Below are 25,150 nucleotides of genomic sequence, written 5' to 3'. Positions count from 1 at the left end.
TCATGCTTTCAAGGCAAGCCTGCAACGTTTGCTTGTGTTGCCTTTCTCTAGAGTTAATATAATGTCTGAAAGACCAGTCAAACCACAGTTATGCCAATGGGGTCTTCACATGCAGTGACAAAGGCAGCCACCACTCCAGCAGGGCTGATTCATTTTGTGGGATGGCTCTTGCAATTTTATAAGCAAAGTAATCTGTCATTTAGCTGAGAAGGGGAATATTTATGGGTCCAGATCTGCTATGGGCCATTTCGGCTCAAGCTTTGCAGTCCTTCATACAGAATCCCTGTTTTAGAAGCTCACCAGAGAGAACACAATTTAACACTGTGGAACTGAGAACGCCCCACAAGTAAAGGGGAGATTACAGGGTACCTAGAAGATTTCTTCCTGATGAAGAGGGCCTTGAGCAGCCAGGGCAACATCTTGAGGGTCAAACAGTTAGTGCCTACCCCACTGCTAAGGAAGATTTCTCTTTCACACTCTCTTTGGCCAGCCATCTCTAAGGGAGAAAGCAACCTTTGAGCAAGACCAGCTCAACTTTCCTGTCTGTGCTTGAGATCAGACACTCTCCTGCTCAGTTATTCCTAGATCTGTTGCTTTGGGATTAGAAAGATAAAGCAGTGTCTCCCCCTCATAGTAGACTACTAGTCACAGAACTCTAGAGGCCAAAGTCATCTAGGTAACTTGGATTGTCATTATTTTTAATAAATTCTTGTATATATTTTATCATTATTTCAATGTTCGTTTTATAAACTCATCTCCGGTTTTATATTTTGACTAAAATGCTCCATTTTGTAAGTCTGCATACTGCTTTTTCCTTACAATGCAAAAAGCCGTTTTCTCTCCAGTTGAGAAATCTTTGAGCTCTTTCAGTCTTACAGCCTCATCTACTATGAGAAAGTAAGACAGAGAGAGGAGAAGCTTTTTTCTCTTTTCTATATCACACAGAATTTCCCACTTAAAGGCTCTTCTTTTTTCTGCCCAGCTCCCTAGGAATTTGTCTAGCTTCTCTACAATACCATGTATGTTCCTTTACCCAAATATTTTTCTTAGCCATGTGGCTTAGCAGAAATCTTGCCAATATGTTTATTAAAAAAAAAATCCTAAATAATCATAATTTTTTCAGTAACTTTTGAAACTATTTATGCAATACCAGCATTTGAGCTAGCAGAATACAAGCTGTTAAACTGAATAACTTGATCCCAAAGATGAGGCAAATTGTGAAAAGCACCAAGAAATCTACACCAGTTACTCCATTTAACAATGTTATATATTTAGTAAATCAAAAAGAGGATTTGATCCTAAGCAGTCTGAAATTACACACAGTGTCGTGGTTTGCATTTTACTATTGTATTCATCTTGCTGCAGATGACAGTTACTTCATTTCTTTGCCCTGTGCTGCTTCGCTGGGTTTTCCCAGCTTCATGCTGCTGTCACCTCTGTGTGAAGCCCTGATGTGTCACCCATATAACTTCTCAGTGCCTTCCACATTTATAAATACCCACTTTCTGACTAATCTAAAGCTAAATGCGAGCCTGTCGCTCAAAGCAAGCAGCAAGTGACTTCACAGAGATACTAACCAGCATTACCCTGTCTTTGCCAGATAGCGTTTGCGGAAGTCTGACTTCCTGGTTGGCATCTTCAACGCGGACTGATTAAAAGCAAACAGGGTCTCGGCTTGTGGGGCTGAGAACAGTGCTTTGGCACAAGCACACATTAGGAAATAGGCCTCCTAGCTGCAGCATTCTCCTTGTGCGGACTTCTGGAAGCGTGCAATAACCATCAAACACCAAATTTATCTTACACTGAAACACTGGTGTGGAAATCCTGTGTCTGTTCCACTGTCTTTGAGAGAAGGTACCAACTGTCAGTGCTTGGATCAAAAAATATCCTGAATCCTCAGTGGAGTAGGGAGTTTGCCATTTGTGTACAGCAGTAGCTCAGATACTAGCTTCAGGTGTTTTTATATTAAATAAGCAAAACTGTAGTTTTATAATTGAAAGGCAGAACAACTTGTATGCAGAATGAGTAACAATGTTACTATTTTTGTAAGTTTTAGTGATCCTTATAGGTTTATGATTAATCTTGCAGAATTAGAACAATAACTTATTTACTGTGTTCATCTTTCACAATGTGTAAATTTTTTTCATGAGAAGAGTCTGTGTCTGTCAATGCATTCTGTTTTGGTTTATTTCAGATCTAGGAACTAAAAAAAAAAAGAATGGAGACTAAAGAAATTAATTTTATCTATCTTAAACACAAAGAATGTACCTAGACATTTTTTTGTAGATCAGATGGGAAGATGCTTTCGTTATCTTTAACACTGCATCAGCATACCTGTTTTAAATGCTGTATTATATCCTAAGCTTAAACAAAACTAAAGTCTGAATGCCAAGCACAGTTAAGTGGCTGTGTTTCACCTAGCTTTATGGCCAAAGCCAAAATAGCAGGTATGTTATACTGAATGAATTCTGTTTGGCATGTCTGAAAGTTTGGAGATGTTTGAGAAAGACTGGCCTACATGTCAAAACAGTAATAAAATCAGTCAAACTGCTTGTTTAGGGGTTTCTCTACACACGCTTCTGTAAACACCCTTCTTTTTTTTTTGTTAGCAGAATCTAAGGTTACTGCTTAGTTCCCCAGAGCAACATTGCTGCGAGGGTGAGGTTCCCATCATTGTCTGGAAGATGGTTCTGGAATACTTGTGGAGAGAAGCATTTGATTTTTCTGGGAGAGCAGATATTAAAAGAGCAAAATGGCTAGGGTAACTTTCTTAGAAATAATGAGGAACAAGTATCCGTACTACTTTCTTGGCTTTTTAATAACATATTCCTGCAATGTGTCACATTGTTGGGATGAAAAGGCAGCTATAAAAATTGCACCAGTGTCTCCTGCTGGTACATACGTGTATTGCAAATAGTTTTTCCGACAAGAGCTGGGAAGGGGACAGCAGAGGCTCTTGCTGTGTGAGAGGGAGAGACAGATATTTTTCACTTTTGTGTAACATACAGCTGAACACACAGAATTGAGTAATCTCTTTGCAGAGATGACAGTAGGCATGCATTTTAAAGTGAGGATTTATGTCCAAAAATATAGCCATTTCAGGCTTCTGAAATGGAGTGAGCTCACGAAGGAATTGGTTCAGAGATGTGCGGAAGCCAAGCAAAATGTACGGTGACGTGTTTGCGTTTTACAGATACCTTCTGGAGCTTCCTCCAGGCCCATCAGTCCTTCATCCTCTGCCACTGTGGGCCCCCCCGGCTCCCGAGGCAGCAGCTTCCTTCCCGTCGATTTCACTGTCCCCGCCAGTCCCCTCGGCTGCCTGGACACCTCAGCAGCGAGGCACAGGATTGCCATAAACCCCCGGAAACAGAAGGGCTTTACCAGCAAGAGTCAGCAACCCCCACCTGTAAGTTTTCTCTGGAAAAGAATCACTACGCAGAAGGAAATGGATGTGAATTTTAAATATTATTTTAAATATTTTTTCCATTTTTTTTCTTTCCTATCCACATTCCTTTACCTTTTTTTGTTATTCCATTGGAAGAGGAGAAACCACCTATTTTCTACCAACCAACCCAACAAAAAGTACTTAGAAAACTTCAAGATCATAGGAGCTGAAGTGCAACTTTAGTTTTTCATTATTTAGCCAAGAAAGTTGCAGGTTACACTTAATTTGTAAAAACAGTCCTCGTGTTTGAAAAGCTAGTTTTCAGTTTTAAGGAAGCCTAAGTCTATTTCTGTAATTTCAGATTAGCTTTAACTTAATTCTTTGTATGTCAAAGGAGAGACTGAAGAACTTTGGGAAGGAGTGTGGCTCTGCATGTGGGAAAGTAGGATGAGATGCTTCTCATCCTGGCTTCTAGGAAACGTGTTGTGAAGACGAAGCTCACCAGATAGAAAAGGTTGTTGAGCTGGAGTGTGACCGAAATAAGGAGTAATGTTTCCATACTGCGTTTTTCCTCTCCATCAGAGAACTGTACATGAAAATCTGTCCCTGGAGTTAGAATTGCCCTGCCCTGAGAAAGGTGGGGTGTGGGGTGGAGTGGGGAGAAATTCCGGAAGACTGTAATACAGAATGTGGTTTTCTTGGAAACCTTGGCCCTACAGCATCTTTGCGGGATATTCTTTGTGCTGCAGCTGGTACAACTACAGTGCTGAAGGAGAAAAGCTAATTGTAGGGTGTCAATCAGAGACACCAGAAGCGATGATAACGTCTCCGACTTGGTCTGTTCTATGCCACCAGGTAGCTTGGGTGATGTCTTAAAACACACTTGTTCACTCAGAATACATCAGTCCCAGAATATTTCAGATTCAAGAGAGATCAGCAGGCTGCCTTCGACATTTTAAACATGAATGAGTTCTTAATTGGAATAGCACATTACCCACAGTGTTGTTAAATTACAGAATCGGGGTTTTGTGTTTATATTCTGAGTATTTGTAAACACGCGTGTGTATAAAATACAATTTTTTGTGCATTATTCTTTAATTAAAAGTTCTTACTGCATCTCATTAGGTGGAACAGATGGAAAATGAAGCATGTCTTCCCGCAACTCCAGAAGAGAAGGGAAATTCAGCAGAATGTCTTGGGGGTGACCAGCGTAAAAGTGATTGGGAAGGTAAAGCAGAATTATGAATTGCTGCTTTGGTTGCTTGAACTCTTCTATATAAGGCTGACAGGACCTGTCTGATTTGTGAGTCCTTTCAAACTAGGTATCTTTAGGTTTTATATCATAAAACCAATCCTGGCTGCTAAATGTTATGGTGGAAAAAGTCATGTACTCCACCCAACACAGTGGTACTAAAATGGTGAACTTTGAGGGCAGTATTAAAAAAATACATGAGGTGAAAGTACCATGTTCAGAAGTACCTGTGCTACACGGTTGGCTGGATCTCATTGACTGGGGATCTGAGTTCCCTGAAACTCAGAAAAACCTCAGCATTATATCTGTTATGTGTGTAAATTGACTTGGCTTGTGTTTACGAGACCTTCCTTTACCACCTCCACGTTTATAATTTGAGTAACAGCTAATTGCCAGTGGTAACACAATTGTAATTGTAAATTATAAAAACAAATGAAAATTCTCCAAAACAGCACCAAAGACTTGTCTCTTTAGCACTGCATTACGAATGCCCTGGCTGATGGTAACGCTATAGCATAGTGGGAGTGTTGGCACTTTGTTGTCAGGGCAGACTTGGGACCTGGTGCTGTCACCCATCAGAGTTGCTGTGCATGCAGACACATCTAAGCTATCCAGACGTCCAGCAGCCCTGCTGGAGCTGCAGAGGCAGAGCTACCTGATGCCGAGATGTTCTACTTAAATACAGAAAATCCTCCATGTCATTCTAGACAGCCTTTCTAGGCATACGCATGAAGAAATGTCTAGGGAAATCCAGCTAGCAGTCTTACAACTTGGGGTATGCACAGAAAAGAAATAAACAGCAACTGATTTGGTATACCTTAAGCAGACAACAACAACTTACAGTTGTTCCCGGGTTTAGGTAAAAACTTTGTTAGTCTCCTCACTTGGACAGCCCATTTCTAAATATGCTTTTAACAGACTTATTTATCAGATGGTGGTGGCCAGACGTGGGGAAATCATGCTAAATGACTGCACTGTCTGGAATGAATTACTAATATGGATGGTGCTTGAATTGTAACCTTTAAGTGCATGCTCTTCTCCTCTGTTTAATATAGGGCCGTCACCGCAGGTGGGACATTGTGCAAAGGGAAGCGATTTTAAGGAGACAGCAAGTGTAAAAAGTCCCACTGATGCTGCCCATGACTCTCCTGATTCCACACTTTTGGCAGAAGACTCTTGTGCTTTGCTGCAAGAGAGTGCATGCCTTCCAGCCGTGGACCATCACTACAAAGCAGCTGCACCCCTTCTGAGACCTGAGCCTTCTCCAATGAACCTGGAGGAACACCACAGTGCAAAAGTGTCGGACTGTTCAGATGAGTCTGCTGACGAATTGAAATTACATCAGCAAAATACCAATGTTGAAGTATCTGCACTTTCAAAATTGCAACAAGTTGAAGGAGAAGCTGTTGTGTTTCCAGACATACTAGCAGCTGACTTGTTTAGCAATGGTGTGGAAACAGAGGGCATAGATATATTGGCATATGTTGCACAAAGGTCCGCAGTAAGTTCTGTGGACCCAAACATCAAAGACCAGAAAAAGGAGGATTCACTGTTCACTGGCAAAGTAGAAGCCTGCTTGGGTACTACTGAGAATCATTTCAACCACGCTGTCTCACCAAGCACTTTACCGGTTCTGGTAGCCGATTCAGAGTCATCTTCTGACATCAAGACAGTGGCTGTTTTGAAGCCTGAAAACAGTTCACTAACAAGAAATGACAAAGAAATTTGTGAAATAATAGAATTTCAGTCATCCAAAGCCAATGCAGAAAAAAAAATAGACACTGCTGCATCTGTCTTGCAAGCAGGTTGCATACTACCTCCCAGTAAATCGGAAGCATGTTTGAAAGCAGAAACTGTTTCTGTTTCGAAGGGTAACCAAGGCAGTCAACAGGCCAACACATCATACATTTCTGAAAAACTTTCCATTGGATGTCTTGCCTCATCAAGTCTGGCTGGCTTGAAGAGCAATACCTCTTCTGATGACGACAATAAGGAGTACCAGATAAGCAGTACAGCTTCTCACAGAAAAACAGTGGAAGACAGTAGATCTTCAGATGAAAATGTAAAAAGTCCACTGAAGACTGCTTCTGCTAAACCAGTCAGATTTACCATTGCACCAGCATGGCAAAGATCTCTTTCAGGGGGTTCAAATTCAAAGGAAGATTCCTATATCAGAAGTTCCCCGACGTCCCCTATAAGACCAGAGTTGTTTGAAGGAATGACAAAAGAACACACACGTTTTGATGCAGTCATCCAGGAATCAGCAAAAACCAACTCGGATAGATTCGATCGAGATTGTAAGGACAGCGATTTGCATTTGAATTCTTCTATGGAGTGGGCAGACCATGAGGCACAAAATATTGAAAACCCATTTGGGGTCAGACTAAGGAGAACGTCTTCTTTACTAAAATACCAGAATGAAAGCCGTGCTGAGTCTCCAAAGCTGATGCCCTCAGCTGTTCCCCCTGCTTGTTCTGCTTCAGTCAAGGAGGATCAGAAATCAGTGGGCACTGGGAAGCCACCTCCAGGCCTTCCCGTCAGCACAAAATCATTTGTTAAAAAACCAGATCTCCTAGAAGACAAAAATCCTCCAAAGAGGAGGTCAGAAGTGGCAAAGAAGCAAAATGGTCATAAACCTCCAGGTATTTGTGCTGTATTTTTATCCAAACATTGTAGAAAACAGTGGTCATGTAAGAACCTTGGCAGAGGGGCAAACAGAAGATAAAAGTCCTCTTGACGAGGACCAAATTCAGCCTTGAGTTTGTCAGCACCATAATTTAATTGGCATGATGATTTGGCCAGTAAAGAGAATTCTTAGCTTATCTTAATGAGGGGTGTGTTCCAGCCAGAATAACAACAGAGTAATAGCTTAAGGGCCTCTGAAACATTTCTGGTACGACCTACTTGTGCTTATAGTTGGAGTTTTAACACAGCTTTGTAAAACTTGGTGCTGTTTTGTAGTTAATTTTCCAGACTGCAGCAGTTCAAACCTTAACTAGGAATTGCAGTAGGTGTGATTGGATTTTTTTCTACAATCACTTCATTTAAAATATTTAAAAAGTGAAAGGCAGCCTATATTTTACTGCCTACGTGAAAAAGTCATGGTTATCATACTGATTTAATCTGCAATGTAAGGGTGTCATTTCAAAGGCAAAATCCAGTTCACAATGATCTCAGTGGGAGTTCTGCCATTGACTTAAACGGAAGCAGAGCCAGGTCAAAAACTCCGGAATGAACATAAAAACAGTTATTGCCAAAGACAAAATCATCAGGGAAGGTAATTTTATCTGTGCACTGTTCAAAGTGTATTACAGATTCTGAAGGATTTAAGACACAAAACATTAGCTTTAGACTGACTTGACCTAAATCCCTTCTTTACTTCAAAAATGCTTCTTTTGTAGAAAAAGTCTCCTCACATTTGGAAACAGCTTCCTCTGAACCAGCTTGGATCTCCATGGCAAAACTGAAACAAAAGGGTTTCCAGGACCACCCTCTTGCCAAAGAACATAAAGCAGAAGACAAAGCTTTGACCAAAGTGCATCAAGAGGAGGTAGAGTACCAAGTAATGTTGCATGGGTGTGAATGCTGCACCAGACTGCCTGGGTACTTTTTTAAGCTGTTCAATATCATCTTCATGGGAGGTGCGTTGTGAGCACTGCTCAAAGAGAGATTTTCAGGACTGGCCTCCAAAATGTATTGAGACAGACAACTGATGCAAGTGAGCAAACACATGTGTGACTGTACTGTCACAGTGATTAGTTTCAGAGCTGGATCCTCCTATATGTTCCTTTGCACTGCTCAAACCAGAACCTTTTCAGAGCTTGCCTATTGCCCAGAATGTATTTATGTAGCCTAAGAGCTGCTTTGAGTTGCGGTAGCTTCCTTGCTGTTAGTGACCTACAGACTGCATTCACTGCTCTGTTCTGGAGACTGAGTACTGAAAGTTTGGTGGCTTTTCCACTGACTCTTGCACAAGTTTCGTGTGTATCTTGGGCAGGTTCTTCAATTCCCCATCCATAAGAGAGAGAGGATAACTTGCCTGCATGTGAAGTAACCCTGTATTTGTAGCAGCTGTCTTCCTTCTTGCCTCCTCGCTCCCTCCCACAGGGTGTGTCCAACCAACCGTCCTTGTCTGGCTTTTGCTGCCTTTCCACAGTCAGGTTTAGAGATGTTGCCAGGGTGAGCCTTACGAGTGCCAGTGCCTGGCGGGTTTCTTAGTTGTATTCTTTTCTTCTGTCCTCCTGTTGTAGCAAGGGATCTGTGCTAGTGAGAACATACTGAAGAAGAATATGCCTTCCAGCTTGAGCTCTCAGGACAAGAAAACACAAATGAAGACCAGTGTGTCTGCTGCAGCAGGTATTCTCTCTCTTTACATCTTTACATAGGGGTGACAGTTTACACCAGTAAGTGGATTGGGTGGCAGGTAATGGGGGGAGATAGCTACTTTTTTGATAATCAGCACACTTCTATGTATAAGGTCTGTTCAGACTATAGTTTGCATATAAGTCAATGTATTGGCTTGCTCAGCAAAGAAAACAAGTGAGGAACTTTTCTCTCCACTGCCAGTTCATGGAATGGCACATAAACAGTATAGTGATTTATAATTGGCAAAGGTCAGTACTAAACAATAGCAGTTGAAGTTGGAGAGTGTCCAGAAGAGAGCAGCAAAAAAGGTCAGGTCTTCTGGACCTCCAGTCAGCCAGGAAATACTGATGGGAGTGGAGTTGTTTAGTCTAGAGAAGACAACTTAATTTGCTGCAGAGGACAAGACTAGTCTTTACGCCCTTTATGAGCTTAAAATGCACCAGGGGAGGTTTAGCTTAGACATTAAGAAATACTTTCTAACAATAAGAGTGGTAAAGAGTGGAATAGCATAGGTTGCTTACAGAGTGTGTGCAGTTTCCATTGCTGGATGTGTTTAATAGATAACCATGTATCAAGAATAATTTAGGTAGAGTCAGTTCCACCCTCAGGTGAATGCACAGACTTGATGGCCCCTCTCCTGCCCTCTTAGCTGTTGTTCTCTCTAAGAAAGATGTAGGGGAAGAGTGTGACTCAGACATCGTGACTCACATACCTCTTCCAAGGCTGCTGCTGGGCTTCAGCTTATCCCTCCCTGCTTGCTCAGTGTGGTGCCAAACCTCAGAGACACGCTCCAGCCTAGATATAGATAAGCCAGTTCTTCAGCTGTAAAAGCATATTATGCTAGCTGAAAGCTATTGATTTCAGATACTGCCTAAGAAGGTAAGAAATGCCCCACTGCGTCAGAGCAGTGACTTTTCCATTCCAGGTTCCTGTTGCTGACACTGTCAGTAAGAGATGCTGTCTAGAGAGAGCCCGTGCACCTGGCCACTTTCCCCCTGTAATCCACCAGCATCCAGAATTGTTGTGTTAGAGATAGTAGGGGGTACCTCTGTGCCTGCTCCCTATAGTAGTTGTTTATAGAGCTGTTACCCATTTTTTAATCTACAGGTCCTATAAAATAAGCTTTCTCCATTAATACAGGTAGCTGACCAGCTGAGGATGTGCACCAACACGGAGGCTCTGATATCAGTTTCCAGCCTAACTCTGTGTGTGTGATTAAAATACTAAAGTTTTTAAAAGGGATTCTGTTGCAGGACAGTTTAATCTTATGTTTTTAGGTGCAAAGTGAGAGATGAAATGTAAACAGACCAAGATTTTTCTCAGATTAGAAGGTCATCTTTTGAAAGGCTGGCACAAACAGACTGGATTTCTGTATGTTGAATCATGTAAGCGCTGGAAACCCAGCAGCCTTGAGTCGAGATTCGGAACTCCACAAAGTACTCAGCTACTCGTTTACTAGAACTTACACCACTTGTGGTCCTTGCAGCAGAATTACAAGTTTTTCTGCATCACCTCTTCCCAAGAATTGGCCCAGTTTCCTGACATCCAATGACTGTTTCCTCCCTTGCAGGGACAGCACTTGTAGGCATATACTAGTCTTCCACTCCTTGAATACCTCAAACAGCTCTGACTAATGTTGATGTTTAAGGAGAACACTGCTCCTCTACTGGTCAGAAAACCATGCCCTGTTGTTTAGGAAATGTTCAGCACTGTCAGCACATGAGTAGGAAATTGGAAATACCACGTGTAAACTCTCCTCTGATTTGGTTCCCATTAGCACAGTCAGCAATTTGTCTGGTTGAAGGTGCTGGTGGTGGAAAGGATGTAGATTTAATATCCAGAGGAGTTATTAATTTGGATCATGGTTTTTGGCTGATGTTAACTGTTAGCAGTTTTCTGTTCAATGCCTACATCTTGCACACAACAGCAAGAGCCAGGACAGCTCAAGGTCAACTTTGGGAGAGAATTACGAGAAATTAGATCCTTACTTTACTGAGTGTGACCGTTTTGTTACTGCTGTGTGGCAGCCCATCATAACCAAGGGAAGATTGCTTAGAATCATAGAATCGTTTAGGTTGAAACAGACCCTGAAATCATTGAGTCCAACCATTAACCTAACACTGCCAAGTCCACCACTAAACCATGTCCCTAAACACCACATCCACACGTCTTTTAAACACCTCCAGGGATGGTGACTCAACCACTTCCCTGGAATCCTGTTCCAATGCTTGGCAACCATTTTGTTGAAGAAATTTTTCCTAATGTCCAATCTAAACCTCCCCTGACGCAGCTTGAGGCTGTTTTCTCTTGTCCTATTGCCTGTTACTGGGGAGAAGAGACTGACACCCACCTCACTACAACCTCCCTTCAGGTTCCCTCAGCCACTCCTCGTAAGACTTGTTTTCCACACCCTTCACCAGCTTTGTTGCCCTTCTTTGGACATATTCCAGCACCTTAATGTCTTTTTTGTCATGAGGGGCCCGAAACTGAACACAATACTCGAGGTGCGGCCTCACCAGTGCCGAGTACAAGGGGACGATCACCTCCCTACTCCTGCTGGCCACACCATTCCTGATAGAAGCCAGGATGCTGTTGGCCTTCTTGGCCACCTGGGCACACTGCTGGCTCTTTTCCAGCAGGTCGTCGACCAACATTTATCTTGTCTCTTCTCTCTCCTACTTCATCCTAAGCATGGTGAGGTTTCTCCCAAAGCCCATCTTCCCTCAAACAGGCAAGAGCCACCGTTTTTGGGTCTTGTTTTACCTTGTGATGTTGAGAGCATGCAAAGGGCCTTAGACTCGCTTTTGCTTATTACAAAGAAGGAAGTCTTCCCAAAATGTGAAAATTCATTTCCAGAATCAAAATTTCAGTAGCACTTAAATTCCTACATCACTGTAGATACCTCTGAAAAATTTGCTGTGTATGTAGAGCTGCAGCCTGTTGTTAATGGGTAGTGTACTTCCTCCAGTATTCCTAAGAACAGCTTGCCTCCTGCAAGAACTACCAATGAGCCAGGATTTTTAAAAGGCCAGAGACCTCCTGAGTGGAGATAGGAAGGTTCTTTGCCTTTGCTCAGGAGTGTGACTGATGGAGCTGATGGACATTTTCCATTGATCTCATTGCAAGCACAATCAAGCTTCTTGTACTTAACATTGCTTAAGTCCCCATGTGGCCTCTGTTCTTGTGCTGAAGCACAGCAGCCTCATCATGCCTGCCACATGCCACACACAGACTAATCAAATATGAGAAAAAAGTTTGAATTTTCTCAGTTTGACTTACAGAAATGAGGTACTGCCTGGGTTGAAATGGACAGAGAGAGCACAATGTTGAAACACTTGTGAACAATGTTGTGAGCAATGAGAGCTTCATCTGTTCAGAGCTGCATTCTGTAAAGCACTGTTCCAGTCTATTGATCTGAAGACATTAATCTTGAAAATTTTCAAACAAGATGGATGGAGGAGGCTTTTTCTAAATAGTAACTCAAAGCCATACAAGGAGTGTTATCTGTATTCCTCTGTCCTCTGCGAGGATGACAGGCTTATGTTAGGCTGCATGAAGAGGAACGCCTAGCCCCACCAGAATTCCACCTTCTTGGCTTACAAGTCCAAGAACATCAAGCACTAGTTTGATCCCTGCCTAGTATTTAATAGTATTGCTGGAGTAATATTTATGCTGGCAGTGAAGACTGAAAAAATACCCTTAAGGCTTCTCTGTGTTAAAAAACTTACACCGGTTACTTTCAACCCCACAGTAAGCCTGGGGTGATCCTTGCCCTGCAGATATGTTGTTTCCGTTTTCCTGCATACTCAGGAGTCTTATTCCTAGATTTTCTTGCATTCACAGAGCAGAATAAGCCTGTGGATCTCCTTGCTGTGCACTGTCATGGAAATTAAGAGTTCAAAAATATTAAGAAACGAGTTAGCCAAGAATATGAATTATAAAAATACCTGGGGCTATAATATCCACATGCTTGAAGAATTTTAAGAACTTCATTTGTCAGGGCTTAGACACTTGCTATTGGGACTGAGGAGAAGATTCTTTTACGGTCAGATTATTCACTAACATCTTAGTATCGATTTTTCCATTGCAATAGCTAGTCCTTCTTGTAGCTGGACCAGATAGTATTAGCGATACCTTGTTTAACAATTCCTCTGACTCATTTTTTGAGTCAAAAACATTCTGAGCTATAAAACAATTGCTTTAGAGAGAGGGAAATATTATTGGCAGAAACTGAGTTTTTAACTCTAGAGCCTTCTGATGAGTGATGGATATCTTCTTGTTGGCAGGTAAAGTTGGACCTATTGCTCAGGAAGCATCTGTGATTCCTGCTGTTGAAAAGGAAGCAAGAATCTCCTCTAACTTGCCAATGACACCATGCAGCCCTGCTGAACCACCGTGGCTATCCCTGGCCAAGAAGAAAGCCAAAGCATGGAGTGAAATGCCCCAGATTGTACAATAGCAAATGATATGAGCATCCTTCTTTGTATTGCCAATAGCTGCGTTAACTCCATTGAATCACTTCTTTACTGTGACTGTTTTTTTGAGAAATAAGAGCCTTAAAACTTTTGATTAGACTGTTGTATGTAAATACGCAATGAAGACATGCCATTGCAGGCTTTATTTGAAGTATTAGGAAGCTGAGCATTTCCTGCTACCAAATACTAGGAAAATTCGATCAATTTGTTATATCCTTACACACCTGATGGTGACGTTCTAAGAAGATATGCTTCGGGCTTTTGAAATATTTCCCTTGCAAAATATGTTTTTAAAGTTTCCGCAGACTATACAGTGTTTTATGCAATGTGGCTTTGGCTAAGAAATTAATGTATGCTATAAAATAGATATAATGCTGGGCACTGACACATCATGACTCATCGGCATTGACGTCATCACACTTCTTTCTCTAATGCTCTGGGATGGGCAGTCTAACTTTGCTTCTGGTCGTTAATGGATCTGTTTTCTGATAGCTATAGGATCTAAACAGCATTGTGAGTTGGAGTGATTCTGACTTTTGGATGGTTTGAAGTCACAAAGCTGTAGGTCTTGTGCTTTGCTCATTGATGCCTGCTGGAATGGCCCAGAGCTACACACCTTCGGTTCTCTCCCATGCACTAGAAAACCAACACACTCTAGCACATACTCTGCTTTTGGTTACACCTTTGGAAACCTGGGATAATTTGGCCATTCTACAAAAACAAAGTCCTTCATTTAATTGCGGCCAATAGTGATATATTTTTTGTGAGATTCCTCAGCCAGTTGTCTCTCTTAAAGAGTGTTTTGGGGATGGGAACTATTTGCTACCTAGAAAGTGGCATCTTGTTTTCAACAAATGCCACTCTATTCTCCGTGATCATGTGGATATGTATTGAGTCAGGTGTATTTAGTATTAGTGATAAAAGGAGCATCTGCTTTGCACCTTGCCTCATCAGTCTTTAACCAGTAACTCCACATCAGTCTAAGACTGTGCAGCTGGGAAGGGATTCTTCTCTCAGGGCCTGGCCTTGCAGTCACTTAAGTTGACAGAAATTTTGCTATTGACTTTGAAGGAAGCAGACATCTGAAAAAGCAGCTTTGTGAAATGATGTTAGTGGCTTAAGTGGCAGTGGCGCTTACTGGTCCTTTTCATTTATTTGCAGCATTGCACATTTATGTAGTTTTTGTTGACAGTCAGTGCAAAATGTGAATGCTGATTTGGCTGATGGATAGATTTTAGCTGGAAAATTGGTAGGTATTTTTAAGGAAAATGTTATCGATTGATAGGATTAACTGCAAGACAAAAAATTTGGTTTCAAGTCAGCTCCGGCAAGACTTTAATCTTCCAGTCTTGGCCTGAATTTAATATGTAGCTCTTGCAATTTGAAAACAGTATTAATTAGGAGCTAGACTGTGATTTCTTTTTTTTTTTTTTTTAATATAGGTGAAAACTTACTCACCCAAGTAGGCTCACTGAGGCTATAGACACTGTTTATTTTGTACTAACACCAGAAAGAGTTTCACATGGGCTTGGTAATCCATGCCCATTTTACTACTTGTTTTTCTCTATTTTAGGAAGTGTATCTTGTCTTACAAAGAACTGAAACATTTGTATTTCTCTGAAACTTTTGAGTGTAATGTAAATGAACACAGTCAGCTTTGATTCCTGAAGTTTTGTACAGCTGCCAGCCCATCACAAGCTTACTGACCCTGTGTAAAATATGTGCATTTTTACATTCAGCAAACTCTCTTCTTTTATTAGTGTGGATTGTGATCCTTCACCCAAAGTACTGCAAATGATACTATAATCTCTCTTTCTCTATGTTTTCTTTTGACCTTAATATTATTTTTGTCTTTTATGTTTTGGTATGTATATATGTTTTTGTAATCCTTGTCTTAAAGGAACCCCTTTTGTATTCCATTCCCATATTTGGTTTACAATTAAATGCTGTTGCCAGTGATGATGATACAAGTCCTGGGTAAAGAAGAGTGACTCATGGCCCTCATTCATTAAGGAAAAAATAGAGAGGTCTTTGGTCAATATAGACTCTATATATGGATATACTGCGTAGATCTTGTTTTGGGATTATTTTGTGTGGCCTAGGACTGATCAACGCAGCTGCTCAGACTAATGAACTTTTCTAAATCTAGCCGTTTAAAAATTTAAAACATCACCAGAGAGCTGATGGCTCTCCTTTTGTTCTGGAGTTATTGCTCCTTCAGTACAGGGCTGGCTTGAAAGCTAGCACTTGTGGTCACAGGAACCCTTTGACTCATTTGAATGAGTTTTGGTATTGCTAGCCAGCTGCTGTAAGACATTTTGGAGTTGCTTTAAAAAGGAAGAAAACCACATGAGAATCATGTGATGTTATATTTGAAATTTACTTGCCTTCTCAATTTCTGAAATTGATGTTTTCAAGTTTCTCTCTGCAGCCAAGAGAACAAAAAGCATAGAATCATCGAATGGTTTGGGTTGGAAGGGACCTTAAAGACCAACTAGTTTGAAGCCCCCTGCCATGAGCAGGGACATCTTCCACCAGACCAGGTTGCTCAGAGCTCCATCCAACCTGGCCCTGAGCCCTGCCAGGGAGGGGGCATCCACAGCTTCTCTGGGCAACCTGTGCCAGTGCCTTACCACCCTCAGAGTAAAGAATTTCTTCCTTATATCTAATCTAATTCTCCCCTCTTTTAGTTTAAAGCCATTACCCCTTGTCCTGTCCCTGTAGGCCCTTGTAAAAAGTCCCTCTCCAGCTTTCTTGTAGGCCCTTTCAGGTACTGGAAGGCCCCAATAATGTTCTCCTGGAGCCTTCTCTTCTCCAGGCTGAGCAACCCCAACTCTCTTGGCCTCTCTTCACAGCAGAGGGGTTCCAGCCCTTGGATCATTTTTGTGGCCTCCTCTGGCCCCGCTCAAACAGCTCCATGTCTCTCCTGTGCTGAGGCCTCCAGAGTTGGACACAGGACTCCAGATGGGTCCTCAGCAGAGTGGAGCAGAGGGGCAGAATCCCCTCCCTCGCCCTGGTGGCCATGCTGCTGGGGATGCAGCCCAGGGTACGGTTGGCCTTCTGGGCTGTGAGCGCACATTGCCGGGTGTTGAGCTTCTTGTCAACCAGCACTCCCACGTGTTTCTCCTCAGGGCTGCTCGCAATCCATTCTCCATCCAGGCTATATTTGTGTTTGGGATTGCCCCAACCCAGGTGAAGGACCTTGCACTTGGCCTTGTTGAATGTCATGAGGTTGGCAAAGGCCTGCCTCTCAAGCCTGTCCAGGTCCCTCTGGATGGCATCCCTTCCCTCCAGCATGTCGACCACACCACCCAGCTTGGTGTCATCGGCAAACTTGCTGAGGGTGCACTCAATCCCACTGTCCATGTCACCGACAAAGATCTTAAATGCATATAGAGAAAAAACCCAGATGTAATCACAAGAGTTTAGAAGATGGGATTTGAGACAAACATTGAAATATCTGTCATTTATTGATGCATTTATAGAACTTTATAGCTCTGTTAACATGGCTTTGATTTCCTGTCATCCTAGTGTAGCTTTCTAGCAAGTAACTAATATTTTGGGTGATTATTTCTAGACACAGTCACTGTCTTTGAACATAAGCTGTCTTGAGGTGCCGAGTTCATTGCAGAATGTCATTGTGAGGTTTTACAGCTCAGGATCTTCAGTGGAGGCTCTGGAAAGAGGTTGCTGAAGTTCCGGGCACACAGTACAGCGACTGGGGTTCCAGTTGACTTCCCTGCGGCTGCGTGACAGCAGAGGGTGCTGGTGCCATCCCCGAGGAGCGCAGAAGGCTTCTCACTGTTACAGAAAGTGGATTTCACTGTATATTTATATGTGCGCTACTACAGTAAGGAGATGGGAGGCTTTTATTAGTGCAGAGAATTACGCATTATTCCATTAATGCAGAGGGGTCTGAAGGAGAGGTGCATTTCTATGTGTAATTTGGTGGAGGTTTTGAATCTATAAAGTATGGAAAAAATACTTTGCCTTGCTGTTACAAGAAGCCCCTGAGAATTGGTGAAGATGATGGGGAAAGGTAGGTTACGTGGTGAATTCAGGCCTGCAGTGGGGCCATGCGGAAAGATACGTGAACATGTCCAAATGAGTATTGCAGTTTGGCATTTTAACTGCTGCTTAGAACAACTGCTGCCTGGCTAGAGGCTGATCTTCATCCCAGCCAGCTGTGGAACCTGATGATTTTACAGAAGAGACTAGAGAGACAAACAGCAACTTGGCATGCACTTAGCTGTAGATTATGGAGATTCCTTTTGCTGTAACAGTGAACCGTAAAGACTTGGGCTAAAAGAGAATCTGTTATGTTATCACCCAGCCGGGAATCTACTTGTAAATAAGTGGGTTTGGGGACAAGAGGGAATGAGTCAGTTTAAATGAGGGAAAAAGACTCCAAAATTTCCAAAGGTACACACTTCTGCTCTAGCACATTTTTATTACAAGAATCTTGTATACACAGCTCTTTAAACAGAGCCAAAGAATAAATTATAGAATTCAGATATAACTGAGGAGCCAATACTCATTGCAATTATTGTATTTAGAAAGAAAGTCTTAGAATAGCAAGTAAAGGCTAACCATACTGTAAACACTGAACACTAGCCCTTTTCATGTTAGAAAGTTTGGAGAGCCCCCCCCCCCCCCATTACATTGTGTCTTTTTAAGTGCTGTAATCTAAGATATTAAATGCAATTTGTTTTGAAGTATTACAGTAGATGTTCTCAGCTTAGAAATGCTGTAATTCCTGAGTTTGTGCCACCTGCTCAGTTAAGTGCTTTTGAGATCAATACAGGAAAGATATTAGCCTGTGGAGATACTTTGTCCTTCAGAACTGCTACTGGAAGGTGGTACATCTGAAGGATAGTGGTAATGAGAGATGTGATTAGCAGCCTAATAAATAAGGCAAACATCTCTCTGTGTCTTTTCCTCTAGTGTGTGTTAGGCTACCTACGTTTTTGTTAGAGATTTATCCTGGTTATAAGATTTGACAAACTTGTCTCATCAGCTGTCACCAAAATGTTAGTAATGATGATGTGGAACCTCTTGTATGTCGGGACTGTGAGCATCTGTTTAGGATTCTGACCTTGGTTTCTTGCTTGCTGTAGTTGTTGCACTCTCTTCCATGCTGGCAGGAAGCATTGCACCCAAGCTGTCAATATTTGCAGGCTATTGTTGTTACAGTCTGGGATAGTCCTTGGTGCAGAGGTTGACTGAAAGTTCTGCTTTTCATTGAAAATGTTTTTTAATGTCTTTTATGGAAGTAGGCAGGTGAAATAATAAACTGTAAATTCTGAACTTGGAACACAACACCATGCATCTGCCCAGAACAAAAAGGTTACTCAGGCATTTCCAGCTGGATGGATGAAGGGGCATGGCTGGATGAAGGTGAATGGCTAGGGAAGAATGACAGTTCAAGTTGGGAAACAAAAGCCTTAGAGTGGGAAGCTGCAATTCAAATTACTCTTCCATAGCGGGATGTGTCTAACCACAAGGAGAGGAGTTGACAGGGACCTTTAAGTAGTGAAGCTCTTCGTGCGTCTCTTCTCTGCACATGAGGAAGCAGAGCTTCATGTGTTCCTGTAAATGAATGGAAATACATCAGAGGTGCCACTGCCACCTGCAGCTTCTCTCTTTTTTCCTTTCATTTGTTGCAGTCCATGCATTTCCACTTTATTTGCTTCAGGAGAGGTCATGCTTTGTTACTAAACTTCATTCCTTGTTCTGAACCACATTAAGCAGGTGAGCACCTTGACTGCACTGCAAATCAAAGCTTGCTGTGACCTGCTGGTCAAGTCCACAGCAGCACAGCACTTCAAATGATCTATGTGTAAAAATGCAGCTTCTCAGAAGTGAGTTAAGCCAAAGTTTAGCAGCTTCCCCTGACTTGAGGGGCATATTACTGACTATGAAAAAAGTGAGATGCTATTATTATTCTTATTGTGGTAGGAGAGATTTAAAAATAAGCTCTTTTAAAAGCTGTTTATTTTTTAGAGGCAGTTAAAAGAATAAAAATCTAGAGGCAGATTATCTACATGGGATTATTAACTGTCAATTCTTAAACTGATCTATAAATCAAGTTAGTCACTAAACAAGAAACAGGTATGAAAATGGCTGAGGTGAGGAATATTTCATCAGTGTAATTTTCTATGATATAGAAATGAAAAGGCAGCAAGAAGGGATTGATGGACATAAATAACCGAAATGGAAAAGTTTGTTTGGTAGCTGAAACTCTTGTTCCAGTCTTTCTGCCTTAGAATAGTTCTGTTAAAAAAAGACATAGCTTCTCTCTCTAAGCAGTCTTACTTTTCATTCGTGAGATCACAACCACTTTTTACTTAACCTCTTTCATAGTCAGATGTATTTTACAGCAATCTAATGAAAAGCGAAGTCCAGGATCACATACTTATCAATACTGGCAACACTGCCTTGTTCAAAGTTTGCCCTAACCTACTTTGTAAGGTAATACTTCATTAGGTTTTCCCTATTATACCATTCTGACTCAAAATTAGTTTTGATTTACAGGTATTTTTCCAGCGTAGAAGGGTGACAGCTTTAAAATTAGAAGCTTTCCACATTGCTCAGGAATATGTTTCTGTGGCATTGAGGTAGCTTTTTCGAAATTGCACAAGAAGTTCATTGTAGCAACCGCAGCAATGTATGGGAAAGGGTCGAAATCCTGGGGCTGTGTTGTGTTTCCAGAGAATTTAAATTACATGCAGCAGCTGTCCCTAATGATGTCAGCGGCACCGTTGAGAGCTCACACAGCAGGAGGAGATGTTGCTGGCTGGCTCCTAGCAAGCGCGTCGTTCCCACTGTGCTAAATACCTACGTCATTGGTGACGTGTGGAAATGGAGTGAAGTGACAGTCACTGAGGAGCAATGGAGGGGTGATGTGCCCCCCAAATGTGCAGCATTCTACCAGCTGTATGTGTGGGATGAAAGAACTTCACTGGGCTTCGTGAGCTGTGGAAGTATCTTTTATTCATATGGGAGTAAATAAAGGGACTTGTCTGTCGGAGACAGATGTACAAATTAGGATATATCTACATGAAACTAGACCTGTGTTTTAAACACAAGAGGCATTTACTCAGTTTGGATCCTGAATCATACATATTTCAAAGAGGTCGAATATTTATGTGTTTCAGTAGAGTATTTCATTGGCAAAGGGAGTTCTACCCAGAGATGAGTGACCTGATCTCTACTTGTATGAAAGGAAATTGGAACAGAGCCTCATTTTATGGTTTTTTGTATGGTTTTTTTTTCCATTTTAACAGGACAATTTATTACACAAGCATTCTTAGTGTTATGATCCCTTATAAAAATAACTGTCTCCTTACTTTACATTGGTTGTAAAATAAGAGCTTTTGCTGTGAGAAGTACTGCACATTGTGGTAAAATAATAACTGGGAACATGTACATTGCATGTAAAATGCTAGAAGAATCAACATCACTTTTTACTTGCTGTTTATTTAATAGTTTCAGAGCATGGCTTGCTACTAAAGCCCAAATTTTGCAAAGTACTCTAGCATGGATCAGTATGAGCTGGGGCTTGGACTGACCATGTGTGGCCTGTTGAAAGGTAGACTGCAGGTATAGTCCTGTTCTTGACTGGTCACAGCAGGAATTGGATTTGGCCCCTATTAAGAGATGTTTAAGCAAAATGGAACAAAATCTTTCAGGAAAGTGCATTTTTTTTTGGATAGTAAATCATGTCGTGCAAATTCAAGCAATATAACTTGGGGGTGAAAACAGCATGGGCTGTTGTGACAAAGTGTAATGTTGCAGTCTCGAGTCCAACCACCCTTGGATGGGGGGAAGGTTGGGTGTTACCACTCGCTCCTGGGAATCCAAGTCTGGTAACCGGGTCGCTGTGGCTCTGGGGCTGTGATCAGTCTAACACCTCTAGGAGCCGTATTTGGCTTAGACTTGCTGAGTGTGAAGGTCTTCGCTTATTCCTAGGTAGTGTACCGCCAAATGACATTGCCTGAAGGATCTCGTAACGTCAGCCAGAAGTTCCAAGCAAATGCATCCTCCCTAAAGCCAAGTTTGGTAAGTCACTTCTAAGAGTCTTTTAAATCCAGATGAAGAGTAGCTACTCCATGCAGCGTGCTTGCATCCGTGCCAACAGGCACCCTGCTCTACAGTACATTTTGCTTTACTTTCAGACAGAAGCTCCCTACTACCATAAAACAGGAGAAGTGTTTGTGCAGCTTCAGTTTAGGGACTTCTGAGTGAGCTGCTGCCAGTGATTGTCTGGATGTGATCCCTCGTGCCTTTCATAGTACCTTTAATTAATTTAGTTCAGGGGGTTTCCAACAGCACAGGTGGCCTTATGGCTGCACGCCACAGGTTTGGCCCAACACGTTCAGTTCACATGTAGAGACAGTCTCATTGCAACTTCACCAAGGTCACTGGAATTGGCTGGAATCAAATGGGAATGTAGTTTGTTAATGCTAGTTTATATTTTATTCCATCCTTTTTCTTATGGATTTCTTCTTTGAAGGCAGTGGCTCAAAAGTGGGATGATACAGACATGCTGCCATGATTCATTTAGCTTTAGAGCATGCCACTCCTTTAGAAAGGCAGTTTGTATCCCTGGAAAGCTAATGACATAGCAGGAGGAGCTGGGATGGAGCAGTGGGATGCCTGGACCCCCTGTGTGGAGACTTCAGGTGCACCAGAGCCTGCTCCCTTCCCTGCTTCACCTTCTCTGCCCTGGCCAACAGTGCAGAAGCCTGGCTTGGGTGCAGCGTGGTGACCCAGGGGGTTGGCATGTCGCGCTGGGGGCTTCTGTGGGTACAGGGTCTCACGGTCTGACCCAGCCTGGGCTCTGCTGCTGCGGGAAAGTGGCAGTGCCTGTGCCGACCGGCTGCTGCTCCCACTCTCCCTGTCCAAGAGCCGTGGCTCGGCTCCCTGCAGGCTCTCTGCGGGTGGCTGCTCTCTTGCAGGCTCAGAGCCTTGACATTTATTTACTGTCTCCTAATGCTTCCCTTGCTGTGCTGATGTAACCAAGGCCATTGCGTAATAACCTGGTCTTCAAAATTAATTTCTTGTAGCTTTTACCATGTGAAAGAAGTTGAGCCAGCAATGCTGGCAGTGTCGGGAGCCACAGCCGCTGGAACATCTGATTTCTTTGCCTCGGACAGACAGCTGATCAGTCTTCTCACTCTGTTTAATAATGGGAATTTTAGAAGCGTGCGCACATACTTTTTTATTGACTGAGCAGATAAAACCAACAATTTTCCAGACAGAACTGATACTTTTGGTAGACTTTTGCATTTGTTTTTATTAACAGTATGGGTCTGTTACCACAGTACTGCAGCAAAGAGTTTTTCTTTCAGGGAGTGACTTAACAGAGTTTATGCAATTTTCCAGAGAAATGTAAAATAACAAGAAGGATTTCAGTGTGAAGTGGTGCTTCGGGCTTTCTTTCAGATCTCAGGAACAGCTCTGTCAGTCAGCAACAAATCTGCTAAAGCCAATGGAATTAGTTTGGTCTAAATAAGATTATAATTGGGCCTTTTTGTTTCTGCATTGCCTGAAAAATAAATCTCAGTAAACAACTTGGGGTCAAGTCTTCTAGGTATGCTAGGACTATGCTGAAGTTGGGGGAAATTGTCCCAAATTCACACCATCTGATAGTCTACAGTGAAAAAATTGTTGAATAAATATCTGTGTTTCCTAGGTAGCCCTTTCAGAACTTGAGTTGTAATTAATAGCTGTTTCTGACTAAAAATACCATTTTATTGGCTTCTTTGAGTTCTGCGATGTCAGAGCAGACATTTCTCCCACTGAACTTTCACAAGGTGGGAGGTTTCACGCGCTTACCAGAGCTAACTCGGCTCACGTTCCAAGCTGCAGGGATGTGAGCTGGCACCAGCTTGGGTGCCGCTTCGTGTTGCCTATTGTACAGCACTGCTGAAGTAACGAGCGCCTGTGGTGTGATGGCTTTTGGGTCAGAACCGACTGACCTCTGCCCGACTCTGAGAGAAAGCAGAGCAAGCTCGCATCTCCCTGCAAAACACAGTGTAGGCATTTCCACAGTCATTCACAGCATGTTCTTCATTTATGTTTACGCTGATGGTGGACCTAAGCTAGAAAGATACATTCTGAGCAGATATGAAGTTCTCCAGAGTTCAGCAAGTATATATGAATTAATATTTTGGTTCTGTGCGTTGTGGAACTGTAATTCAGATGCACAGCTCTGGTCCAGATCTTGATCTGAACTCCCTCAAAGCTTGAGGATATTTGGAGGATTGGTTTTGGTTTTAGACCATGCAGTTTTCTAGCTCTTATAAACTGTGTTTGTTTTGGACTCAGTCTGTTAATATACAGCCTAATAGCAGAATAGCTGCAACTGTTCACACGTAATCATAAATATTTCTATTAATAGCTCAAGCCTGATGTTCTGACTTCAATTAATCTGATTATGTGTAATAATAAATTGTAGCAATGCTTTGGACATATTTTTTAACGGATGAAGCTGCTAATCAGTGTTGCAAGACTGGCAGTCAGTGGGCTAGGGATTTACCTTTCTTGAAGGCAATATTAATCCCTGGCAAAAAGATGCCTATCTTTATATTTCTCGGATCATCAAACTAATCTTCCCCCCCCCCCCCCCCTTTTTTTTTTTTTTGTAGTGCAGTGAAGTATATACCGTTGTTGGTTTGGAAGAAATTGATATATGGGAAATGGCTCATATACCACATGAAAAATAATTTTGAGGTAGGTCATAATTTATTTGGGCTTTCTGAAGTCTTTGAATTCATCGGTTAGCAGCTGTATGCTTAAAGCACAGAAAAGACAGCTAAACTGATGAACCTGTGACCATTTATTGTAGCAGAAGTACTGAAGTGCCTTGTGGCTAAAGCTGGCAGGCCAGTTTTGTCTGGCTAGGAAGGGCTGAGAATAGGAAGCTGGTTTCCATTCTGGTTTCCCTGAGGAATGTGTGTGTTTTGGCTTCAAAGAAGGCAGGCAGTAGACCCAGAGCTTTTGCCTTGTGTTCAGGAGATGTCCCACTTCCCTCTTGCCTGCTAACTTGTTAAACTTGCCCAAGGATGTTTCCTGGGGCATAAAAGGGCTGCAGATTTGCCTCCTGGCACTGGCTTTCTGTAGGAGCTTGTCCAGCACCTTTTCTGCTCTTGTGAGACAAGGCTTTGTGAGACATGCAGGTCCCTGCAGGACTTGTGGATGTTTAATTTTGACAATGTGAAATGATGGGTTTGCATTCAGTGCCTTTGCTGAACTACCACTGATGCAAACTGCCTCCACAGAACAAGCCCGATGTAAACTTTTCTTAAAGGACTGAGGAAAAGAATGTTGGTTTCTGGCAGTGAAATGCTGTATTTATTTTAGACATCTTGGTGTATGAGAGAGGAAACTAATCTGATTAGCACATTTGCTAGAGAAAGGAACCAATGGGAAGGTGAAAATATTAATAAAAGATAGAGTTGATTTATAACCAAACTGGCCTTTAAATTTGCAGTATATGCTGTGAGAACATGCTTATATAACCTCTATTTCTATTCATAAAGGTTTATGTGGGTCTATATTGAATTATGCATTTAAAATTAATCCAGTGAGGCAGCCCACTGAGATGCCACTTCTCATTTAGTAACTGCATTAAGGACTTTGTGCTTCATTTAGAAACTGTGAGAAGCT

At 42.1% G+C, this 25,150-nt stretch overlaps 1 protein-coding gene across 3 annotated transcripts in view; it reads left to right on the top strand.

Moving 5' to 3' along the window:
* Positions 1 to 13,864, top strand: part of KIAA1210 (KIAA1210 ortholog) — a 59,112-nt gene extending 45,248 nt beyond the window's left edge. For all 3 annotated transcript variants that reach the window (XM_075435749.1, XM_075435748.1, XM_075435750.1), the window contains 6 exons: positions 3,194 to 3,406; positions 4,511 to 4,613; positions 5,693 to 7,279; positions 8,039 to 8,187; positions 8,888 to 8,993; positions 13,289 to 13,864. In XM_075435749.1, the coding sequence (XP_075291864.1) occupies positions 3,194 to 3,406; positions 4,511 to 4,613; positions 5,693 to 7,279; positions 8,039 to 8,187; positions 8,888 to 8,993; positions 13,289 to 13,461 (2,331 nt within the window). In that variant the 3' untranslated portion in view covers positions 13,462 to 13,864. The remainder of the gene's footprint in view (positions 1 to 3,193; positions 3,407 to 4,510; positions 4,614 to 5,692; positions 7,280 to 8,038; positions 8,188 to 8,887; positions 8,994 to 13,288) is intronic.
* Positions 13,865 to 25,150: the final 11,286 nt, after the last annotated feature.

The sequence above is a fragment of the Opisthocomus hoazin genome, chromosome 14, assembly GCF_030867145.1.
Source record: "Opisthocomus hoazin isolate bOpiHoa1 chromosome 14, bOpiHoa1.hap1, whole genome shotgun sequence".
NCBI lineage: Eukaryota > Metazoa > Chordata > Aves > Opisthocomiformes > Opisthocomidae > Opisthocomus > Opisthocomus hoazin.
This window is presented reverse-complemented; position numbering and strand designations above follow the sequence as displayed.